This window comes from Teleopsis dalmanni, chromosome 2, assembly GCF_002237135.1.
Source record: "Teleopsis dalmanni isolate 2A chromosome 2, ASM223713v2, whole genome shotgun sequence".
In the NCBI taxonomy this organism is placed as follows: domain Eukaryota; kingdom Metazoa; phylum Arthropoda; class Insecta; order Diptera; family Diopsidae; genus Teleopsis; species Teleopsis dalmanni.
In genome coordinates this window covers 50,247,200-50,269,959 of record NC_051847.1, presented here as the reverse complement: position 1 = coordinate 50,269,959, position 22,760 = coordinate 50,247,200, and the positions used below count along the sequence as shown (strand labels likewise).

Below are 22,760 nucleotides of genomic sequence, written 5' to 3'. Positions count from 1 at the left end.
CAACTTAATATACTCACAGCAGTTCTAATACTTCCAATTGTGTAACTTTTTTAGATAAGGAAAAACTTAAAATTTTATTTTTATGATAAAAATTTATATATTTTTTAACTACAAGTGCTTGATGAATGGTTCTTTTCGCATATATTATTTCAGCTAAAATTTAAATTGCATACTGACAAAGATGAAATGTTCTTGTAAATAAGCAGGAAGTGAGAAAAAGACACACACTTCAAAGTTGTCTTCTTCACAAATGGAAAGCGAAAAGTTTTACAAATGCCAGTTGCATCCTGTTTCTTTTTTTTCTTTCCACTGAAAAGGACATGTTATTCCCTTAAAGTGCGTGAGTTCTAAAGTTCTTAACTAGAAGTCATAAAGTTGAAAGTAAAACTAAATTTGAGGTTAAAGTTGGAGAAGAAAAAAAGCAAACTCATGAGAATCAAATTGAAATTTAATTTGTTTAAGATTGAACAAAAACTTTTTTATTACCAAAAAGTAAATACAGAAATTGAATGAAATTAAATTAAATAATATTAAATTAAATTGTACTGGAAGATGTATTAAAACGTTAACTTAACTTATTTTATAAGACTTATATCAAATTCAATTAGAGAGGCTTAGAAAATTTTATAAAAGATGCAGAGAACAATAAGGATTATGCTCAGTGCATTTAAATAACCCCATCGAATTCGTATGGCAGCATTGCAAGTCAGATTATTAACAAAAATTGTATATCTTACTTGATCAGGACTTTGACAGTCTTCGTCAGTGCAAGACACTTGTGTTGAATCAGCAAAAGTTTGTGCTTGCACTGACATATAAAGCGGTGGACACTGCAGTATAGTATCATATCCGGTACAAGCATCTGTTAGATCGTAGCTTTGTGAAAGGCTAGTGATTTGACGACAATCTTGATTTGCCGGAATCAAACTACCTTCACGATGTGGGTACCTGACCTCACGAGAGAAACAAACAGTCACCGTTACAGCATTGTTCGCATCTACTTGTATGTAACGCATGCTTTTCCTATCGAAGAAATAATTTGGTGCCATTCGATAGAAATTAATACCCCCAGGACGTACAGTTTGCATCATTGCATTCATTGCCGATTTGTTGGGTTGCCAATCGGCACCACAGTGTGGATTTGTAATGCGACGAGGTTCTGAAAGATTATTTTAAGTACAATTATTAATTAGATTAACAGTCGGCTTAATCTAAATTCTTAAATAAGTCTCTATTACATTCTTCTTTAGTGTACTTGCTGGTTGCTAGTTTTCATAATAACATCCACTACTTAGAAAAGTAGTGAGGACAACGCACATCTTGAATGCAGATCCACACTAGAATAGTTCTAATGTGATTTATATATGAAGTATTTCGTGTATATAATAGTTAGATCTGTTTCAAGATTATAAAGGTAAAGATAAAGGATAAGCCTTTAAATGACTAAATAATATATCAACCTTAAAACAATGAAAATATATATAAACTAACTTAATGGATCTAACATGTTAACGTTATTATGTTAAATAATGGAAAAATTCTAAGTCTATTAGCCAAAGCCTAATCAAGCCTAAGAAGAATGGACTCAACTTCGTATGTTCTATGATATATGTATATATATATCAATTATTAAAATAAATGTATTATACAAAGAACTTACCCTTTCTTATACGTTTAATAACATGTTCAGCACTTCGTTCAACGCTATTGTCTAAACTTAACAAAAACAGATCATCTTCGGGATCCCAAACGAAACTTTTAAAACGTATCACAGCACCACCAGCATAGAATAAGATGTTAATATCAGGAAGCGTATAGTTTAGATTATCTAAAAAGTGTAAACAATAGCGTTCATCACTTTCACTAACATAGGCAATTGGACTGGGCATGATTAAAGCAATCAAACTCTGACCCCCTGGTTTAGCTAACTGACGTTCTGTATTCATTTTATCTTCAATCAAATCTCGAATAGTATTCAAAATGATGGGAAATTTAAAACCACTATTATCTGAAAGTAATTATAGTTTTGCTCTTATCAAGAGTATGTACTTTTAAATTTCTTACATTTTGAATGTGTGGTTTCATTCCAATTAGCATAAACTTCGTTTATATAGTTGGTTGTATTCACTATAGGAGTACCATCTGAAGCGGCTAATATAGTCACTGAACTGGCAAATGGATTTATATTTAAATTCTGTAGAACGTAACTAAAAATAAAAAAAGAGTAATATGTATATATTTCTTAGTATATTTCTTGTGATAAGTTTCTGTTTTTCTGTACATACTTTAAATAGTTGACAATACTATAGTAAGGCCAAGTGGTGTCCAAGAAAACATATACGTCGGTTATAATAGTCGTGGTGTTGAAGATGTCAGATTTCTCTTGATGTTCGTATTCCTCATTTGCTTTACAAATGCTTATCGTCGCTTTATGAAAATAGATAGAAGAATATAATTTATATATATTCGTGTTAATTTGCTTTAGGTCTAAAGTCGTTAGAAATATACGAGTGTTTTATACTATAAACGAGTGCATTCTATATAAAAACTCTTTAGAACTTATATAATTAGTCAGTACATAATGAAGAAGACTTTTCTATAAATAAATATTTTGAAAGTATTTTGTTATAAATATTATTGTTAAAAAGATTTTTTTTTAGTTTGGAATGCTCCTTATATTGTTCAAATTATATATATATACAGATCACCTTAAAGAAATCAGGTATAAAATAAAACTTATTTATATTATGAGTTGCAGAATTTACTCAAATACGTATCAATTAAATAGTTAACATATCTACTAGCCAGAATACAGGATGGGCTATACTATATGTTCACCTGAACCCACTTATTTAATAAAACAAAAAATGGAAGAGCACAGTTTTCTTTGCTCAAGTTAAAATTCGTTCAATTTGGTTTAAGAAGATTTAAATACATACATCACTTTATGAAGATCATATCTGACGCTTCAAATTCATGATATCATTAGTCAATCTCACCTTTCTTGTCAAAGCTAGAGTGTTGGTAGTTGGATCCACCTAATATGATCAACCCTGTAGTTGTTGAATATTTTTTTTTTAACTTGCATTATTCTTTGAAATAGGTCAATTCACAATATTATTGTTAAGGTTTTAATGTGCGATTTCCAATATTTGTTTCAAAAAAATTTTTGCATTCATAGTGATTGAGAATTATAATATCTTGTAGAATTAAAAATTTGATTAAATACAAAACTATTATTATTATGTTGCAGCTATTTTGAGCTAGTGCACTTAAGCACTTATACTCTTTTTTAACTCGAGGTTTCCTCAAAATCCCTCTCTATACCTTGACTAGATTATTGTTTATCACTTCATCAGACTAAGCAATAATTGACCTCAGATCTGAATACCTCCCCAAGGAGCCTGAACTCATTTACATCTATTTTTAAGTGAATAAACGATTTATATCAATACTCTGCCCTGAGATACAAGTCAAATTAACTTTGAAACTTCGGCAATATCTATATAGATTATATAAATTATATAAAAGAAAAAAATCAAAACTAATTTATAAGATTTTTTTTTAAAGATTTTTTTAAGCCTTTTTTAAAAGACAGAAATATAAAAATAAGTGAACTCATATGTATTCTAATTATAATATATTTAGATTTTCAATCGAAGACTATTTTATATGTTCACTTAGGTAAATAGTAAGTTTTATAGGTTCCCATATAATGAGTGATAAAGAAAGTTTTTTGTTGTTTTTATGGTGTTGGTTGTCTTTATTATGGCTGTATTCAAATTCCAACTTTTGTTAAAAATACAACTTAAAATAGAAAAAATACTTAAAATATTAAAGAATAAACAATTCAATAGTAAAAATATGTGTTTGTAATGTTTGTATAATTAAATTAATTGGTTTTGGATTTGTATGGTGGGAGCTTAAATATTGAACAAATCCAATAATGTATTTGTCAAATATTAATCGCCTCTGTTTTATGTCTAAGGTGCCTTCAATTTTGGAACCGATTTATTTGAAGAATTGCAGTAGGAAATAAGCTAAAGTAATTGTAATAAAACTGGCAAAAACTCCACTAGCACTACTGTAACAACCAAGGTTGGCTACTGTAATCGAATACTGTAACTGATCCGGAGTTTGGCATGCCGCGTCTGTACAAGACACAGTATAGCTATTAGTTACGTTCATCGCTTGTACTGATAAGTAAAGTGAAGGACACTGGTGAATAGTGTAGTAACCGTCGCAGGCATTGGACAGATCATAGCTATATGGAGAACTTGAACCAGATATTTGTACACAATTTTGATTACTGCCGGAGTTGGTAGAATTTTGCATTGGTAAAACTGTTGAGCGTGAAGAGCAAACGGTAAATTGCATGGAACTTTGTGGTTGTATATTGACGTAACGGCCGCTGGCTGCACCGTAGTAGTAGTTGGGGACCATACGATAGAAGTTGATGACACCAGGTCGTGCATATTGAGTCATTTTATAGTTATTTGTACCGCTGTTCGAATACCAATTTGAACCACAATTAGGATTTATAATGCGACGTGGAACTAAAAAATTTTTTGGGAAATTAAATTTCATCGCTGAGGCATATGGATAGAAGGGGACTTACCCTTTTTGATGCGGTTAACAACAGGACCTGAAGATACAGAAGGCTGAGAGCCTATGGTTAAACTAAATAAGTCTTGATTGGGATCGTTAACAAATGACGAAAAACGGTTAGAGGTTCCACCAGAATAGTAGATGTAATGCAAGTCGGGAATTTGCTCGGACATATATAGCAATTGAGTTGTGGAATAACTTGAATCACCGCTATTGACTGTGGCTTGATTTGGCATCATAAGTGCTACCATTGAACGTCCGCCTACAGATGAATTGGTTTGTTCAGCGTTCATATAAGCTTGAGTCAGGTTTTGTAGGGTTTGTAGTATATTAGGTAAATTAAAACCGGGATTAACTGGAATTAAGTTAGAATATAAGTTGAGTAACAAAGTCAAGTAAATCAAGTAAAACGAGTAACTTACACATTGAATGCGTGGTTACGTTCCAGTTTTCATATACGTCTGCAATATTGTTAGTAGTATTTACGATAACAGAGCAGTCAGCAGCTGCTAATAGAGTTACTGAACTGGCATATGGATTAATATTTAAGCGTTCCAATATGTAACTGTGTGTATAAGAAAATGGTTTTTAATATGTAGCAATGCATAATAAATAGTTAAACTCACACTAGGTAGTCCACAATGTTTCCATATTGCCAGGAAGTGTCCAAGAACACATAAATATTTGTCATAGCGGTAATTGATGATGAAATGTCCTGTGGGAGAGCATTACTGACTGAACAAGAAACATCATTCAAGTATTGGGCTGAAAGTAAACGAAAATAACTATCAGTCCAAAATATTCTAGAACAATTGAAAATTATATGAAATTATGATAGAAAAAATAAAAAAATACTGGTATGTTGATGGTATATCCGGAACTTTCAACAATAGGTCAAAATATGCACAACTATCAAATATTAGTACAACCACGAACTTTTTAGAACGTGTGGAACGATTGATTGAAGGGATGAGTAATGGCTGTCTCATGACGAAATTTTTGGCTTTTAGTAATATATATTTGAGAAATCGTTTCAGATAATGCTGTCTCAGGCCTATACATAACAATGAGCTATGATGCCTAAGATATTTAATGAGTGCAAATATAAAACACGTAAATACGACTGGGTTGAGTACAGGGTATGCAAACCATATGACGACATATAGTCCATTTTAGTCGATTGCAGTAATCTTGAAGAAGGATGAATCAAAATATAACAGGGAAACTATATATCACGTTAAAAGAAGGTGTACAGTGCAAAAATAACTGGAAAACCATAAATCAATTTTTTATGAAGAATTTTCTTTTTGTAATTTTTTTAATGAATACTCTTAATAAGAAGTATATAGGATAACATCAAAAATAAAAATGATACAATGAAACAGAATTTAAAAACATTTTCATTATAATATCTACTTACGTATATAACTTTCCAAAGCATTGGCCGCTAAATTCGAGAAATTTGCGATCGCTGTGGCTGAAAGAGTAACACGCAACTGCATTTCACGATCAAGAACTTGAGCAAAGGCGGAAGTTTGAGCGATCATTGTGTTAAGTGGAGCAAATGTTGGGAAATTATCCTTACGATTGCAGGCCATTATACCTGAGCTCAATACACCATCCATTGAATAGTACATACGTAATAACTGTGATAATTTAAGAGAAGGTGCTTGTGTACGCCAATTAACTATATTCATGGCAATAATAAGACCATCCAAACCACCACGTATTTCAGCATCTGTCATTTCCATATTCTGGCGCTGAGACAAGAAATACCATTTTGGCATGACAGTATTATTCCAGGCACCGTTTGCACCAACTGAAGCAGTTTCTGATGATGAACTAGGCACTTGCAGCAGCGCTACTTCAGCGAGGTCACCAGCCAGTGTTGCAGCCCAACGATTATCTATTGCAACTGTTGTAGTTTGTGGTAGATTTGGACCACCTTGACGTCTTGCCAAAGCCAACAATGTACGCAACTGCACACTTTGTTGTTCTAGACCAGCAGCTATACCAGCAATTAAGGTACCTGCAGCAACAGTACCCCATGGAGTCCAAATGACACCATTTTCAACTGGGCACTGACTTACTGCATTATCGCCACTACTGTAACCGAAATTAGGATCAGCATAACCCCAATCATAGTCAAAGGATTTGGCATTAATATTAACATTTTCTCGTAATTTGCCTTGTGGAACAACACGACGTTTGTTTTTAGCACCAAATGTCTCAAGAAGTTCAACGTCTCCAATAAAGTTATTTTGTTCTTGTGCGGGAGCGGCGCGTGGTAAGCGTTGTGCACGATATTGTGAGAGTTTTCCACAAACTTGATTTTCATCGCCACGTTGGCGTGTATCGAATGAACTGGAAAGCATGAAGTGCAGAGAACAACGTTCCTCAACTGATAGTGAGTTATTTGGGAAATTATAAGCGTTGCCTGGTATTAGTCTTTGCAATAAAATACGAAATTTGGAAAATTGGAAACCAGTCGGACTGTAGGGTATAACACCTGGAGATGCAACTATATTTGGTGCACGCTGTATGCCATCCTGTCGGAAACGATGTATTAAACTTATGGCCAATTGTCGTATGTCCTGGTTATAGTTGTATGAGTTCTCTACTTTCTCGATGAGTGAAATAAGGGTTCCTATGTTAGACGGCAAACGATTATCGCGATTCATGAAATAACTTGTATTATAACACTCCACCAGTGATGGCGGGATTTGTAGTTGTGCATTTTCTTGAGCTTGAGTCTGACCTATGCTGCAGCATAGGAAGACAGCAGCCAGCGCTAAGGCGACTGTCGTTTGTTTTGTTGGCAGCATTATTAACTAATTGAGTTCGCTATGTTCGATCGTTCTGAAATGTGGAAAATAATATTAATGTTATTTTTATGTAATAATAATAAAAATAAATCATGCATAAAAAATTCAATTCTTAGTTAAGTGCAAAATCATAACCAATTATTTGTTCGGTATAAAATCGATACTAAAGTCATTTATGTGCATTGGCATTTTGATTTGTTATCAGTAGCTTATATATAGAATTTACTATGGAATGTCTTATGGAATAGTCCACTATTATTGTGTGACCATGGCCTAAAAATAATATAACTTACATAAAACTTTTTAAACGTACGGAAATTACACAAAAAAACTGATATCATAAAATTTCTATAAACTGCAAAGCGCTACGATTTTGGTTGGGCTGATTAGTATTTATGATGTTTAATAGTGTTTGTATTTTGAAGGCAAAATTTTAAACGTTTTAGTTTTAGTTTTAATTATATTATTATTATATAATTCGATCTTATTAAATAATGTGTGGACTATGTTTCAATAGGCTTTATAAACTAAAAAGGAGCCATATTATGTTTTGGAAAAACAGATACGTGATGATTACTGGTTTTTATTCGAAAGTTTAACATTTTCCACCATAAATATCTTTACAACGTTTTAGTTCACGCGTGTTTACTGTGCTGTTTATATCGATTATTAGGCGCAAAACTTAAAACGTAGTCTTCGCAAACTTCTCCAGGAAAGTTAATGAGTATTTCTATTTTCGATAGATGCATAGGGAAAGTAACATCTATAGGGAATTATTGGCTCACTCGAATCTCAGTCACTAATAAAACAAGCGAATGACGTTTATTGATGTTCAGTTCTCTAATACGCGTAATCGTTTGACTGAACTTCTAATCGTTCGACATGTCTGGTTAAAAAGCGTGCTTTTATTAGGACGTTAGTTCCATTATGTAATAAAAATGAATATATAATTTCAAAATAAGTCATTTAATAACTCAGTCCTTCATACATTACTTCTAGACAGATTAAAGTATAACCTTAAACTACGTCGAAAAAATATTCTTTATAACTAGTAAACTTATGGTTATAAACTCGAAAGGACTCTTCAAAGTGGTAATTTGTGTTTCAGAAGTAAAAAAACCCACACTAGGTGAGAACGGTATTTGGCTGATTACTTTCAATAGCTTTATGCTATCGCAGAACACTCTAAAGTATAATCGCAACAATACCTGATGTTAACATCAAATTTCAAACGTCAAATTTCGCATGGAAGCAACGTAGAGTCCTATAAACTTGAAAAATTTGTATCTTTTAGTATCTTCAGTATCTTTTAATCGCTTTTAGAAATTATGAATTCTGGATACTTTTTTTATGGAATATATTTCCCTGTGCTCAATGCGCTAAATTTTTAGTTAGTAAAAACATTAGTAAGTTTCTTATTATAACATATCAGTTAGTGAAAGGCTGATTCACTAATATTTGTATAAAAAGAGTATACAGGTACGTATAGTATTTTTGATATTAAATTTCAGTAAAAAATGTTTAGTATAAAATTTCAGTATCCATTCGGAAATATATATGTACATTATTAACATATACCTTGTACTGTTGACTTAGTCAGTCAGACAGAATATAAATTAATTATAAATATATATAGTATTTTTATGTGGTGAAGGTAACTTAAAGCTACTGGTGTTTGTAGTCGTCTAGTTAAATATTTTTCTATAGATATTTTTAAGTTCTACCATTTTCTAGTAGTTAGAAGTAATTTCTGCCTAAGATTTACCACTCTTTTATTATCATATATGTATATACGTGTATGTATGTATGCATGCATTCATGTTTGTATGTGTGTTCTTTGATTCAAGATAAGAAATTGCGAAGTTATATAGTTTTAGTTAATTCCTTATCGATTTTTGTATTTTAGTAATTTACAAAAATACTTATCTTTTATCGCGTAGCACAAATGGACATAATATAAATATAGTACGAGTACATTTTCATTGTTTTTATATTCGCATTAAGAACATATTTAACCAAATTTATTTTTTATATTTTGACAATTTGTATATAATATAAATTTTCTAATTAATGTTGTCTAGGTAAATTATTTATTCATGAATCAACCTTATTTTTTTATCTTAAAACTTGAAATATTATAACAAAACATGAGTAGCACGAGTTTAGCTTCTAATATATTTACCATATAATATGTGTTCGTATATATAAAAATACTAAAGCGTAGATTTAGGGTTCTCTGGGAAGGGGAAATACCACAATTTTAGCATTAATTTAAGTATTTATATAAAAGTATTTGATATATTATTTATATATATTATGTTGAATATTTTGATATTTCATTTTTATATTTTGATACTGTTGATACTTCGTAAAGCATCTAAAAAGCTTTTTAATAAAAGTTCACATTCGTAAATATAGCACATTCGTAAGATCTATTGGAGCTTGAAATGTGCATTTCCTACTTTTTTTATTTAACTGGTCTTACTACATTCTTATCTTATTAAAGAATTGATAAGGCTTGGTTATTTTCTGAAATATGATTAATAACTTCTTTGAGAAACACAAATAATATGGCTATAAAAAAATAATATATTACATAAATGAGATATAGCCTTAGTTTTTTTAAAATTAAAGAGGGACATGAATTGCACATGAACATTATGGTACATGATATATATATATTCATCAATATAGTTTGTTTAAATATTATAATAATTAGGATAGGGAATAATAGAACATAGAAAACACAGTTGTCAAGGAATTGAAATGAACACATGTTTATTTACATACTTACTATGAACTTGTGTTCATCAATAAAGTTTTAATATATTTCTAAAAGTATCGTCTAAAAAACAAACTTTTGTATTGAATTATTTAAATCCAAAACAATGGAAAACCAACTGACCAACTGTGAAATAGGTGCACTAATGCATATCTAAATGTGGAACCACTTTTGTTCCACAATTAAAAAGAAAAAAGTAGTCATGGTTAATTTTTATTTAATTTATGGTTGACATTTTTATATGTACATAGTATAATAAAAATACTTAAATAAGCACAAAACTGCACTATACAAAGAAAAATAAAATTGTTGAATTTATTTACAATGTACTAAACGTTTAGAAATTGCGACAATTCGGCAAACATCGAAGGGAGCAACAAAGAAACACCAGAACATTATGGTGTGCATATTGGAGTAAGCTATGCTTATGTGGCAAACTCTCTTCTGATAAATAGAGCAAGTTTAAATACCCAAGTAATACTTATTTGTATGCTTTTTGAATAGATATTTTTAATTTGCATGCAATTTAAAAATCTTTTGATAAAACAAATAATAATATACTATATAAATTAGCCGGGATAAATTAGCCGACTTATAGTTAATCACCGGTTTATATGTTTATTGGATTGAATTGGCTCTACTTGAAGAAATATAGGACAATATTTTTTATTTTAGCTGTACTTTACTTTTACATTTTCATTTATTATTTAGAGTCTAATTCTACAAATATGCTACTCGTGACGATACGATATATATTACAAAACTATCAATTACGCTTAATCCCCTAACAAACATATTGCAGCTTATGGTGTAATGTATGCGTAAATGATGTTGATTGAATAATATATCATATATACGACTTTGTTCTAGACAAAAAACAAGCTGAAAATAGTGTGTTTTAAAGCAGTCTTACCATAGAGAGGAAAAGCTTATATAATATAAATTTATAAATATCATCTATATAAGATATTTTGAACGATACAAATAATGTGAATATCAAATACAATGATATGATATATAGAGAAACCAAACTTGAAGTCAATAGCAGACGTTATCTATATGCTTAAACAATGATCATCATTACGAATATTGAAAGGTGAATTTTGAACAACAAAAAAATTACAAAGACCTAGAGCAAAAGTGGAGCTACAGTGTGCAGTAAGATCTCAGAGAGAGATGAACATCAGTAACAAGTAAGAAAATTTTAAAATCAAAGAAGAATGAAAGGATATTGTAAAACATGCATAGGTTCCAAACGCACTGTATAGTTATTATGATAGAACTGAAAACCATATGGTTTCATAAGATTTGTGACAATAGTTTTGTATTGTAGGGCTATTATAGTGCATTGCTAAAATGCATTCGGTTAAGAATTATTAGAGAGGTGTGCAAGATATTTTTGTTTATTCTTAAATTTTAATAATCTACGAATGCGAAAATCAAATAAAAGGTCCTGAATAATCCAAAATATAGTTTGAAATGTTCAAACAGCAATATACCATAACTAATATATATGAAATGCATTGAAATGAAATAGTAAAATATTCTTTTATTACTTGCAAAAATTTAGTAGTAATTATTAACTTTGTACTAAATTTCACGCTTTACAGTTTTTTACATGGGGAAACATGTTTTCTAGATCCATGCTCTGTTTCTGGTTAAGTATAATTTGTGGAAACATATCATCATTATATTGAATTATATTAAAAATAATAGTGTTATAATATATGAATAATTAAAATTACTTATGTATAATGTTAGGTAATACTATTATATTATTATAAAACATTTTTTTTTATTTTGAATACTTATCAACATTGAGCTACAGATTAATAATAGTAAATGATTAGGATTAAATTGTTTGCAACTGCGATCGAAAAGGAATTAGTCTAACAATAAACAGTATAAGAAAAAACTACATGAAAATGATGTTCAGATAACTGTACCAGATTTTCATAATAGTGTGAAATTCGGATAATACTGCTAAGCGTTATGATAGAATATAGATAGAATATATGATATGATATATATATTATATATATATGAGCGACACCAAAAAGATTGTATGCCACTTATTAGATTTGTTGATTGGGTATTTTGTACCGAGTTACAATGAGTGGAAAAATATAATCCATTATACGGGAATGTGAAATTATAAACGTTGAGGCATGATATTAAGATGCTATGAAGATATAACTGCAGCTATGCGAGATTGTACATAGTCAATGCTTTAGTATATTTATGGCCACGTATTTAAATTGATACTCTTGTATTTTAAATACTATAATACAGAATATTGTCCTATTCCTATAATAGCTTTCTGTGAAATTGGTGCAAATAACTTAAGCGCAGATATATACAAGTATGCAAATATATAATAACATTCAAGATAGAGCAAAATTGGTATAAGGTACACACAATTTTATATCGGTTAGAATATATTATCAATTTGATTCAAGACATTGTGGTTAAGCAGATGATATATAGATAATATTAAAAATCAAGTAAGAGAAAAACCGTAAAAATGGTGAAGAAATGACGTTGAAGACATTATTACAAAAACTGATGTAAATAAATGAAGACAAGCTGCGCTCATACTCCTACTTACCACTATCTAATCTTAGAGTAATCACTCTCCGCACGGGGAGGTACGCAGATCTTAGATCAATCGCTGAATAATCATGAAGCTTATAGGCAATACATAATGAGTCAATGAGCTGGGTGGGACCCTGTATAACCCCCAGCTATCAAAGAGTAAAAGTGCCCAGTTGCGCTGACTCGAAAAAAGGATCAACATATATCAACATATACTAGGTTAACAGTCTTTTCTTACCATAATACTTGCGCTTCAGCTTAGAAAAATCCAAATTTCCTAACGTTAATTCTATAGACGAAATGGGATTTTTGCTCTTCGACTAACACTGTTTACCGTTTAATAAGAAGTATTTTCAATAAGTTAAAGTCTCACACAGTAGGTTTAGATGCTTTCCATTTATCAAAACTAATGCTTAATAGAGACTTTGAAAGGAAATCTTATCGGAGAGGCAATGGTCTATATAGGACTATCATAAAAATAAAATAGAACTAATTTAGTAAGTTCAAATAGAGTTGCGGTGCAAATTTTATTTAAAGAAAAATAATTTCTTATATAAATTCATTTCGCAATAACTTTTATAATTATAGCTAATGCACTTGTTAGTTCAACCAAATTTTTTTTTTTGAAAACTAAACTGTATTGAGAGAAGTTGACGTCATTTCTAATAATATATATGCATATATATAATATATGTATGTGTACATACATATTTTATTTTATTGATAATTGATAACGTTTATATTCTTTATGTATATCTATATCAAATGTGTTTGATTAGAAATCTATACGATTTGAGGTAGTATGACTCAAAATTTGCACAATACTTTTTACTCACATTACATTACTTAAAATATATAGTAACGTATTTGTAATCTTAAAATTATAAATATTTACACACAAATAAAAAACTTGCATTAAAAAAAAAAAGATAAAATATGCCAAAGAGCTTATAAGTTCATCCTTGATAGTAGATATTTGAACAAAAATGTATTTATGACAAATATTAGCAGGTGTAATACGGGCTTGGTTATATATTTTATATGGCAGCAGAGTAAACACGAAAATGCTCAATTTTATATATAAAGTTACTTGAATTTAGCTACTTTTCACTACTTTGCACACATACGAGTATTTACTTTATTTTCGAAGTAGTAAATGCGATTTTAATTCTGAAGATAAGATATAGATAGAGAATAGTTTGCGCAAGTTCTAAGCAAATATAGAACTTAAAATAATAAAATTATTAAGCATTTAGTTAGGCACATTGTTTTTCATAAATTTTATACATATTCAAAAATATTCACATAAAAAGTTTTTTAATTATTTAGTTATTGTCTGTATGTATAATTCAAGTAAACCTTATTGAACTCGTTCGCTCTTTCTATATTTTTAACAGATACTTTTTTTGTTTTCAACGCTTCCATAAACTTCAAACTTTTTTCTTATGTTAACATCGATTTTATACCGATTTCTTTTCAAAAAAATATAATTTATTTTTAGAATATTAAAAATATTATTCTAATATAATTTTTTTTCACTATCAGCACTATATTTGGTTACTTTTTATTGACCACCTTGATCACGAAATTCACCTTATTCCACTTGTCTGCTTAATCGTACTAAAATAAAATTTGTCCGCATGAACCGCGCCTAGTGCCCGGTGATAAGATACATGCAGGTGAATATTTGTAATCTCAGTTTTAGCAAATTCATATAGACGTTTTTTTCTTACCTCGCTACTCTTTAATATGTTTATATCTGTACTGAGGTTGGTTGTGGTAGTGGAATTCAGATTGATAAGATTAGATAAGATGTTAAAGAATTGGGTGAATAATGCTTGTTCGCGGCATAGAGTGCAAACAATTACAGTATTTATGATTCTTTATCGTAAATGTCTCCTAATACATACAGGTATTTTTTTCAGTGTAACTGAATTGTGTAAACTTTTGCAAATTGCTTCATATTTTTGTTAATAGTTAAATATTATTGGAAATGATTAATTGAACGAAGTTTATTGCATATATTTCAACAATAGATTGAGCTTTCTTATCGCCCATGAGTAATGAAAATTTAAGCTGAAATGCAGTATAACAACCGTAAATACTATCAACTTAAAAGATTGGAGAAAGCTACAAATTATTATTATTATTATAACATTAAAAAAAAAAATCTTTTAATTTCACATTCAAAATCAAAATGAGACAAAGTACAGACTATTTCCTGTATTAATGAAATTTTAGTACATGTTTTCATAAGGAACTCCACTAAGCCATAAATGTCAAACTAACACAAAGTATAGACTATTTCCTGTTTTATTGAAATTCAAGTCCAGATTTTTATAGAGAAGTTTAGCAAGACTTGAAAAACAAAAGTAAGACAAAGTACATACTATTTCCAGCTTTAATGAAATTCAACTCCAGATTTTTATAGAGAGGTTCCTTTAGACTTTTAAGCGATGTATTATCTATAATAATACAGTAGATAGTAGAAGCGAGTGATAGCTTATCTAACAAAAAGTCGTGGCTTACTTAGGATCTTTATATTTGTACTGTTTACGTGCACGCCTGCTGTTCTAAAGGACCAAAAGCAAACCTGTGTATTTCGGACCTGAAAACTACTTTATCTTTTAATTGAAACAGGAGTTTTTTGAAATCGTATTTTAATGATATCAGACAGATACTAACTAAGGTAGACCCTACAATATATAAAGGGTTACTTATGAACACCGGGCAGTAATAGTGTAAATGAGTGGCAATTCCCGTCTCTTCTCTAAGTCATAGCTACGATAGTGGTTTTTGAATGAAAAACCTGAACTAATAGACATGTTTGTCTATTCTCATTTTTAGTGACTGCTGTTATTAGTGATTGTTATGTTTATATTATTATTATATTAGTGATTATATTGGGCACTGTCTGGCAAGCAGGTCTTTCTTTTTTTATTTTCTGATTTTGGACCTTGACATACATGTAGTTTGACATGTGGGCTTATCGAGATATTCTGTACATTTAGACAGTTTGACTATATCTAAAGGTATGCATTAACATCAATTGGAATAGATATTATGAAAAGTCATGTGGTACTTCAGGTCAGTTCATCAGTCTTACAGGCGCCCGAATTGTCATAGTAGGAACGTAAACAATTAAAAATGATGTTATGGAAAGTCATGTATCACTTCAGCTCAGTTCGTCAGCCTTACAGAAGTCAGAACTGTCTTCATAACCTATCTATATTAATCGAAGAATACACCGACGTCTCATTCAAAGATACTTAGCGTCCAGTATAAACTTCTCACTAAAAATGGAAACATTTCTACCAAAGAATCATTTTGTCTGAAAAATATTACAGTAATTGTGGATTCAATAGTATATTTTAATTTCAATTGTGCTTCTTAATAGGTACTCTGGAATGAGGGTAACACCTAAGCTAAAAGTTGGGCTGAATAATAGTGTTCACAAGCTTATTGCCGAAGAAGTTAATTTATCATTTTTTTTTATGGAAATAAAGTTTCAGTTTATGACAGATTAAGGACTTGAAATTTTTTTTTTTAAATACCATATCTAGCGGCGAATGATTTCGGAGAGATCAGAGTCTCTTACAGTTTCGAAAATTAGAAGGAAAACGTTACATGCTTAATTATACACAATTATACACAATTATACACAAATGCATGCAAGACATGTCATGTATGATACATCATATATCATACATATATATTTATTATCTCTAAAAAAAATTATAATAAATGAAATATGAATATAAGCTACCGTATATTCATTCGGGGATTCCCTAAGTTTAAATTTTGTATTTATCTGAATACTACTTATTAATACTCGTATATAATATATCAGAAATTCATTTGCATTTTGAAGTACATATGCATATTTCATTCATGTATATATCTTTATATATTGTTATATTGTTGTTGTTATATTATATATCGTATGATATACCTAAAAGGAATAAAATTGTTAGTTTCGAAACAATTTAAAGTACTTAGAAATCTATGCAAATTAGTATATTGCTTCAGAATAAAAACTAGGTATTTAATACTGAATTAAAATTCTACTTATTTTTATGTTATAGCGTTGTTTTGTATTTTGTTTACTCCTCGTAATCATGTATTACTTGAACAGAACAGATAATTCAGATAATTCTATATAATAATCTATATAAAACTTCTTCTTTTTTCAATATATAAATAAACATTTTTGTAGTATATAAAGTGTTTTTCGAAGCTACCTTAGACGCGAGAATTTAAGCGATCGCGGTCGTTTAATGTCGTCACAATCTTCAGTATTACTTATGGATATAAAATAGAATAAAATGATATGTAGACATGAGCGGGACACTCAGTAGTAAACACCGCTATAAAGTAATGTTGCCTTTGAGCACTATATCCTTCCCTTTTTGTCATATTATACATATATTGATTAAATAGAATTATGTATAGAATTATATACAGAATTATATATATTATAAACAATTATTTTATTGTGTATATTAATTTTGTTATGTATTTAAATGTATTTTTATTGTATATAATTCTTATATTGTAAAAATTTTTTTGTTTTTTGTTTTGGATATATGTTTATATGTTTATTTATATATATTTAATTATGTTGTTTCTTTTGTTTATTATTGTACATTGAAGATGGTCTTCGAATATTTGTAATATAAATAATTTTTAAACAAAATTGAAATATAATTAAATACCTAACACAAATTTATAAGTGTAATTTTTATTTAAAAAAATATTTTTAAATATTGAATATTGTTCGCAATAAAAATTTTTTATAAATTTTTTTGTTTTGGAAAAAGCTTAAACTTTATCAATAAAAAGTAACTTTCAACGCTAAAACAAAACATTGTATTGTATAAATCATCGTTTCCTAACCGCGGGTGCATGACATTAGTACCACTGGTCAATAAAATATTTTATTTTTATCTTTTCTAATATTATTTTTTGGGAAAAAATAGTGTACCGGTTCGCAGTACCTTCTGCTCAAAAAGTATCCGGATTTTGTTGTTTGTTAACTACTCCTTAAGTAATAGACTTTTTTCAAAAAATTTTTTTTTCTTGATATGTGGTACAAATTTGAGCGCCATCTGTCCATTAGTTTGTTTACAGCAGCTGTTAATGTGAGACAACCTCAAGTACATTTAGCGATTTTTACTATGGAAAATTCAGTTCTACGCGATTTTTTGACTAAACACAGCACCACTGTCATCGCTCAGGCACCATATTCGCCAGATCTGGTTCCCGAAACTGAAATTGCCCCTTCGTGGTAAGCGTTTTGAGTCGATTGAATCGGTAAAAGAGAATTCGTCGAAGGAACTAAAAGTCATACCTACACGGGACTATGAAAAGTGTATGGAAGATTGGGTTAAGTGTTGGCATATGTGTGTCGCTTCAGAAGGAACATATTTTGAAGGAGATACAATAAATTTGGAATAAAATTTAAATTTGTGTTTTTTATTCACAAAATCCGGGTACTTTTTGAGCTGGAGGTATATTTTAAACTTAAAAAACACTACTATAAATGATATATAACTCTGAGAAAGGTGGAAATGTTAGATACTTTTTCAGTTTATAACAAAAATGGATTTGAATAATCCATGTATTATTTTATCGTATATAGCTTTTCGTTTTAGAAGAATTGTCTAATCGAATTTCACGCCAATTTTTCTTTTTTTTTTGGTGAAAATAATTAGAATGTAGGAAAAGAATTAAATGCTGGGCTGGAAAAAAATGTATGAAAACATTTCCAGACACTTTGACAAAAGAATTTTTGTAATATTTTTATTTTTTTATATTATTTTTATTGTCCTTTATTTTTACATTTCAAATACGTAACTGACACAACGTTAAGTGAAGTAAAGAATTAAGAAAAAAATATAAAAATTGCATGAAAATTATAAAGGACTCTAAGTGAAAACGTAGTGAAAGCAATTCAAATATCTTAAAATGAAACGAAATTCGGCATTTAATGTAAAAATAAGATAAAAAAATGTATAAGAAAGAATTGGGATATGTGTCCTTGTTCAGGGGCTGCATAAAATTTATTTGGAGTTGAGTCTGTGTATGGACTTTTCATTTCCTTGTTTTTCCAAAAATTTTGATAATAACTGAGATTAAAAATATGAATGGAAAGTAGTGCTCCTTTTTAGAAAATTAAAAATATTGTTACTTTTATTGGAGCTTCACTTTATTTTACTTTGTATTTCTCATTTTTGCTGTCGGTTTTTTGTGAGATATTTGGATAGATTTCAACTTGACATTTCGCAAATGAACGATTTCAATTTTATTTTTATTTTTCGTTGTTTTCAACATTTTTGCTTGATTTTCAGAGAAAAATAAGCGATTATTTTGCAGAGTTTCAAACTCTTCCCAATGTTGAATTTAATTTTTTTTTGTTTGGAGAGCTACCTTCATACTTGGCACCTTTTTCATTAAATATTTATTCTACCATAAAATGTTAAAATTATGCGACGCGAAATATATGGAAGTGAAAAATTAAATAAAAAAAAGTCAAAAAATAGAAAATAATATAAAAAAAAAGAAATGGCAACAATGGAAGGAAAAGGAACCGCAGACACTTTGTTGACAAGACGTAATGTCAACACGCGGTTTAACATTAATTTGTCGTTTTTGCCTGGCTGCTCTACTAGTACATTTCTCCACAGCTATGCGTCCACTGGTAGCTGGAATTAGTGGCTGTAACCAGCGCCCATGGGTCTAGGCGCAGTTTCCAACATTTTAATCCCCTTAGGTCGTATTGTCTGTGGTTGACTCCCTGCTCATTATCAAAGTGTACCGTTGCATTATATTTGAGTTCAACATAAAATCAAACAAAAACAAAGGAGCACAAATGCAGCCTTGATGCATAATTTCATTAAGTCTTACTGCCTGAAATTGCATGCCACGCTTTGATGAACGACTGTCTTGTTGAGCCGAAATGTGTTTGACGCGGTGATAAGCAGTTAATTTAGTACTAAATTGACGTGCATAGAATTTATGCAGATTTATATATTTAAAGATACGCAGTAAGAAGATAGATTTTTTAATTTAAATAAAAATCTAATAACAATAATTAGGAAGTTGATGAAATTATCTGCAAGTAGACGCAGTTGAAAACGGTGGAAGTAAAAAATATATATAAGCAGATAAATATTTTTTAAAGCATAATAAATACTTATATAGATAGATACTTATTAGGAATGAGTAATACACAATTGGGCTTATATTTCTTCTTCTTTGGTGCAAGATGAGTTGGTGTTTAAAGCACTTTTACTCAATAAAGTCTGTGACCACTTGGGCGAACACTGTTAAAAGAACTCCATTAAATTCTGATATGAGTTATTTACACGAATTATCAGAAATATAGTTTAAAGTCAGGTATATCTTCCTGATGGAATATATATTTAGTTTGATTTAAGAGAGTGCAATACTAAATTTTTATGAGCATCCACAGAATCAAATAATGTATGAATATCATAAACAGCGCTCTGTCTTTGCACATTTTCGACTCTGGACTCCCAAGTTTTTGTATAGATCTTCATTAGTGACATACCATGGATCTGTTAAAATACATATCAATATAATGTTTTGATAAATATGAAGTTAGTAAAAGTGAATTGACCAGCATTGCCATAATAATATAGCCATAAAGTAGTTACGGTGTTATTACTTGCTGATAAAGCAGAATTTTATTTTTCACATTTAACTTTCCTTTAACTAATGATTTTAGAGCACCCGGAGTTATATTACAAACTAGTTTTTTGACTATTATATTCTCTAGCAAAGTGTATCTTCTGTAAAAAATTATATCTAAGTATTTTACATTGTCTTTCCATTCAATTTTAACATTATTGACTTTTACTTTACTTGATTTTTGATTTTAATGATGAATATAGATTTTTTATTTTCAGCATTTACTTTAATTCTCCACCCTTAGAAGTGAGTCATTATCTTATCAATATGAAGTTGTAAACTACTTACAATAAAATTAGCAATTTAGTCAGCATGCATAATGCAATTATCGTCAACAAAAAGCAAAATCATACCCATTGATTTCAAAGGAAAATCTAAAAGCTCTATGTAAACTATACAATAAAGAAAGTGGGGATCATTGAGAGAAACCCGCTTTAATTTTCTATAAAGATGGTAAGTGGTATTGGACTTTTACCAAAAATTCTTTATTTAAAAAAGCTAGAGTCTTATCATATCAACTGGAATATCATAATTTTTTAGTTTGGTGATCAACCCGCTATACCACAGCTTATCAAATACTTCTTAGTAACGATATCAAACAAGACCATTCCAGTGGATCATAATTCTCTGAAAGCTTCTTTTATAATTTGAGAAATTCTTGTTAGCTGGAGATCAGTGGAAAGATTTGGTTTACATGAAAGTAATTTAAAAGAAGTAGTTAAGAAGACCTGAAGCAAAAATAAGAGTTTGAAACTATATCTTTGACAAATTATATCGAATTTTTAAGAACCCAGCGTTTTAATTTTTGTACTTTCAATTTTGATTTTTGTTCTCTTATTAAAAATTATTGACTGATTAGTTAATTTTATACGACCGAAACCAAAACACAATCTTTTTTTAAAAATTGCCGTACTTAAATTTCACTTTAGCTATATAGTCACTTGATAACTTTTATTCATAATAGTCTAAGAATTATATCTTGTTGAATGTTTTTGTTAAAATTTCCCTATCGAACAAATTAAGCCGCCCTAATGTATATACAATGAACTCCTAAATTATCAAAAAAAAAAAAAAATCACGAGTTAGGTTTTTAACAAAAATGCACCACAATGGATATAGAAATTTCTGATTGTCCTTGTACTGCAATTTATTTATCTGTCAACAATAACAATAATAAGCATTTTAGATAAAAATTCATAAAATAAAATGCAACAAGCAACAACACTTCAGGCATTTTAGGAGGCACAAAGCAGACGCAGCAATTATGCAAAATGCCAAGTGTTGCATTTGCACTCCAAAACCCTGAAATTTGTTGCACAACTGACCCCTGTCCACTCCGCTATTATAACTGATGTGTTGTATGAGAACTGCATCATCGTTCCTTCTGAAGTCGTTTAGGGTAACTGAGATCCTTTTCCATACAATATTTTAGCTAAGTAAATGCAAACAAACCTTCAGGGCTGTTGTGGTAAATGTATGCGTTCACGAAGTCTTCCCTTTTTCTGCTTGCTTCTCTCATCAAAGTGAAACCGGTTTCGTTTGTCTACATAATGTGTGTCTTCATTGTTGGATTTGAGTACGACGCATGGCTAATACATATGTGCTCACTAATTATAACTGACTAATGGGATTTGAAAACGTGTTTTTCACAATGACCCAGGGTCACCAACAATTCTACATAAAATTGACTTTTATGTTCACCTAATGATATTATGTTCATGATTTAATTTTGGATATGTTAATATGTGTTCTTTTAATAGTTTGACCACGCGACATTTTTTTTTATTTGTCTGTTATAGCGTATAATGGGGAGCGTCTATTATTTTTAACCGGTATCGGCATTTAGACATACGAGTATGGTTTCATATATGGTCAGTAGTTTGTTTATGCTCGGCTGGTGATCGGCACAAGATCATTATATTCGTACAATAGGAAATTGTTTGAAATGTAATTGAGCTGTGAATAGTTTAGATCAAAATATCACATACGGTTAAATGGTTTTCAAAAACCGGTTTTTATACAAAGTTTGTAGAAACCAATAAAGATGGGTTTGGTGAGTATTTTATTACTTTATTACTTATAAAATTTGATGTAGAATCTATTATGAAATTATAGTGTGTTATGCCATTATCTTTCCTCGAGGAATAAAAAGACTTAGAAAAATTCGCTATAGTAATCCAAAGCGGAGATAGAATTGAAGAAAAATGCCGGTTTTTACATTTGCACTTGTATAATGC

General features: G+C 29.8%; 2 protein-coding genes across 4 annotated transcripts; both read right to left on the bottom strand.

Annotated features, from left to right (window-relative positions):
• Positions 1 to 555: 555 nt before the first annotated feature.
• Positions 556 to 2,468, bottom strand: LOC119680700. Its single transcript, XM_038093642.1, has 4 exons — positions 2,286 to 2,468; positions 2,065 to 2,207; positions 1,661 to 2,008; positions 556 to 1,159 (listed from the first exon to the last, which is right to left on the bottom strand). The coding sequence occupies exons 3-4, from the start codon at positions 1,944 to 1,946 to the stop codon at positions 615 to 617; spliced, it is 831 nt and encodes a 276-aa protein (XP_037949570.1). The 5' UTR covers positions 1,947 to 2,008; positions 2,065 to 2,207; positions 2,286 to 2,468; the 3' UTR covers positions 556 to 614.
• Positions 2,469 to 3,717: 1,249 nt separating this feature from the next.
• Positions 3,718 to 14,482, bottom strand: LOC119680678. Of its 3 annotated transcripts, none has more exons than XM_038093617.1 (6): positions 14,404 to 14,482; positions 6,029 to 7,467; positions 5,235 to 5,373; positions 5,031 to 5,173; positions 4,619 to 4,963; positions 3,718 to 4,556 (listed from the first exon to the last, which is right to left on the bottom strand). In XM_038093617.1, the coding sequence occupies exons 2-6, from the start codon at positions 7,431 to 7,433 to the stop codon at positions 4,012 to 4,014; spliced, it is 2,577 nt and encodes an 858-aa protein (XP_037949545.1). In that variant the 5' UTR covers positions 7,434 to 7,467; positions 14,404 to 14,482; the 3' UTR covers positions 3,718 to 4,011. The 3 variants fall into 3 exon arrangements, with proteins under 3 accessions (XP_037949545.1, XP_037949544.1, XP_037949543.1); XM_038093616.1 differs by having other exon boundaries at positions 14,386 to 14,471; XM_038093615.1 differs by having other exon boundaries at positions 14,372 to 14,450.
• Between the last annotated feature and the right edge of the window lie 8,278 nt (positions 14,483 to 22,760).

What these genes read in the sequence shown, in the direction of transcription:
- LOC119680678 (XM_038093617.1), bottom strand. Translation starts at nt 7,433, where the DNA reads ATGCTGCCAACAAAACAAACGACAGTCGCCTTAGCGCTGGCTGCTGTC. An exon ending in CGTAACCACGCATTCAATGT is followed by an intron (nt 4,964 to 5,030) that starts GTAAGTTACTCG and finishes ACTTAATTCCAG; the next exon opens with TTAATCCCGGTTTTAATTTA. An exon ending in TGTTAACCGCATCAAAAAGG is followed by an intron (nt 4,557 to 4,618) that starts GTAAGTCCCCTT and finishes AAAATTTTTTAG; the next exon opens with TTCCACGTCGCATTATAAAT.
- LOC119680700 (XM_038093642.1), bottom strand. Translation starts at nt 1,946, where the DNA reads ATGAATACAGAACGTCAGTTAGCTAAACCAGGGGGTCAGAGTTTGATT. An exon ending in TATTAAACGTATAAGAAAGG is followed by an intron (nt 1,160 to 1,660) that starts GTAAGTTCTTTG and finishes ATAATCTTTCAG; the next exon opens with AACCTCGTCGCATTACAAAT.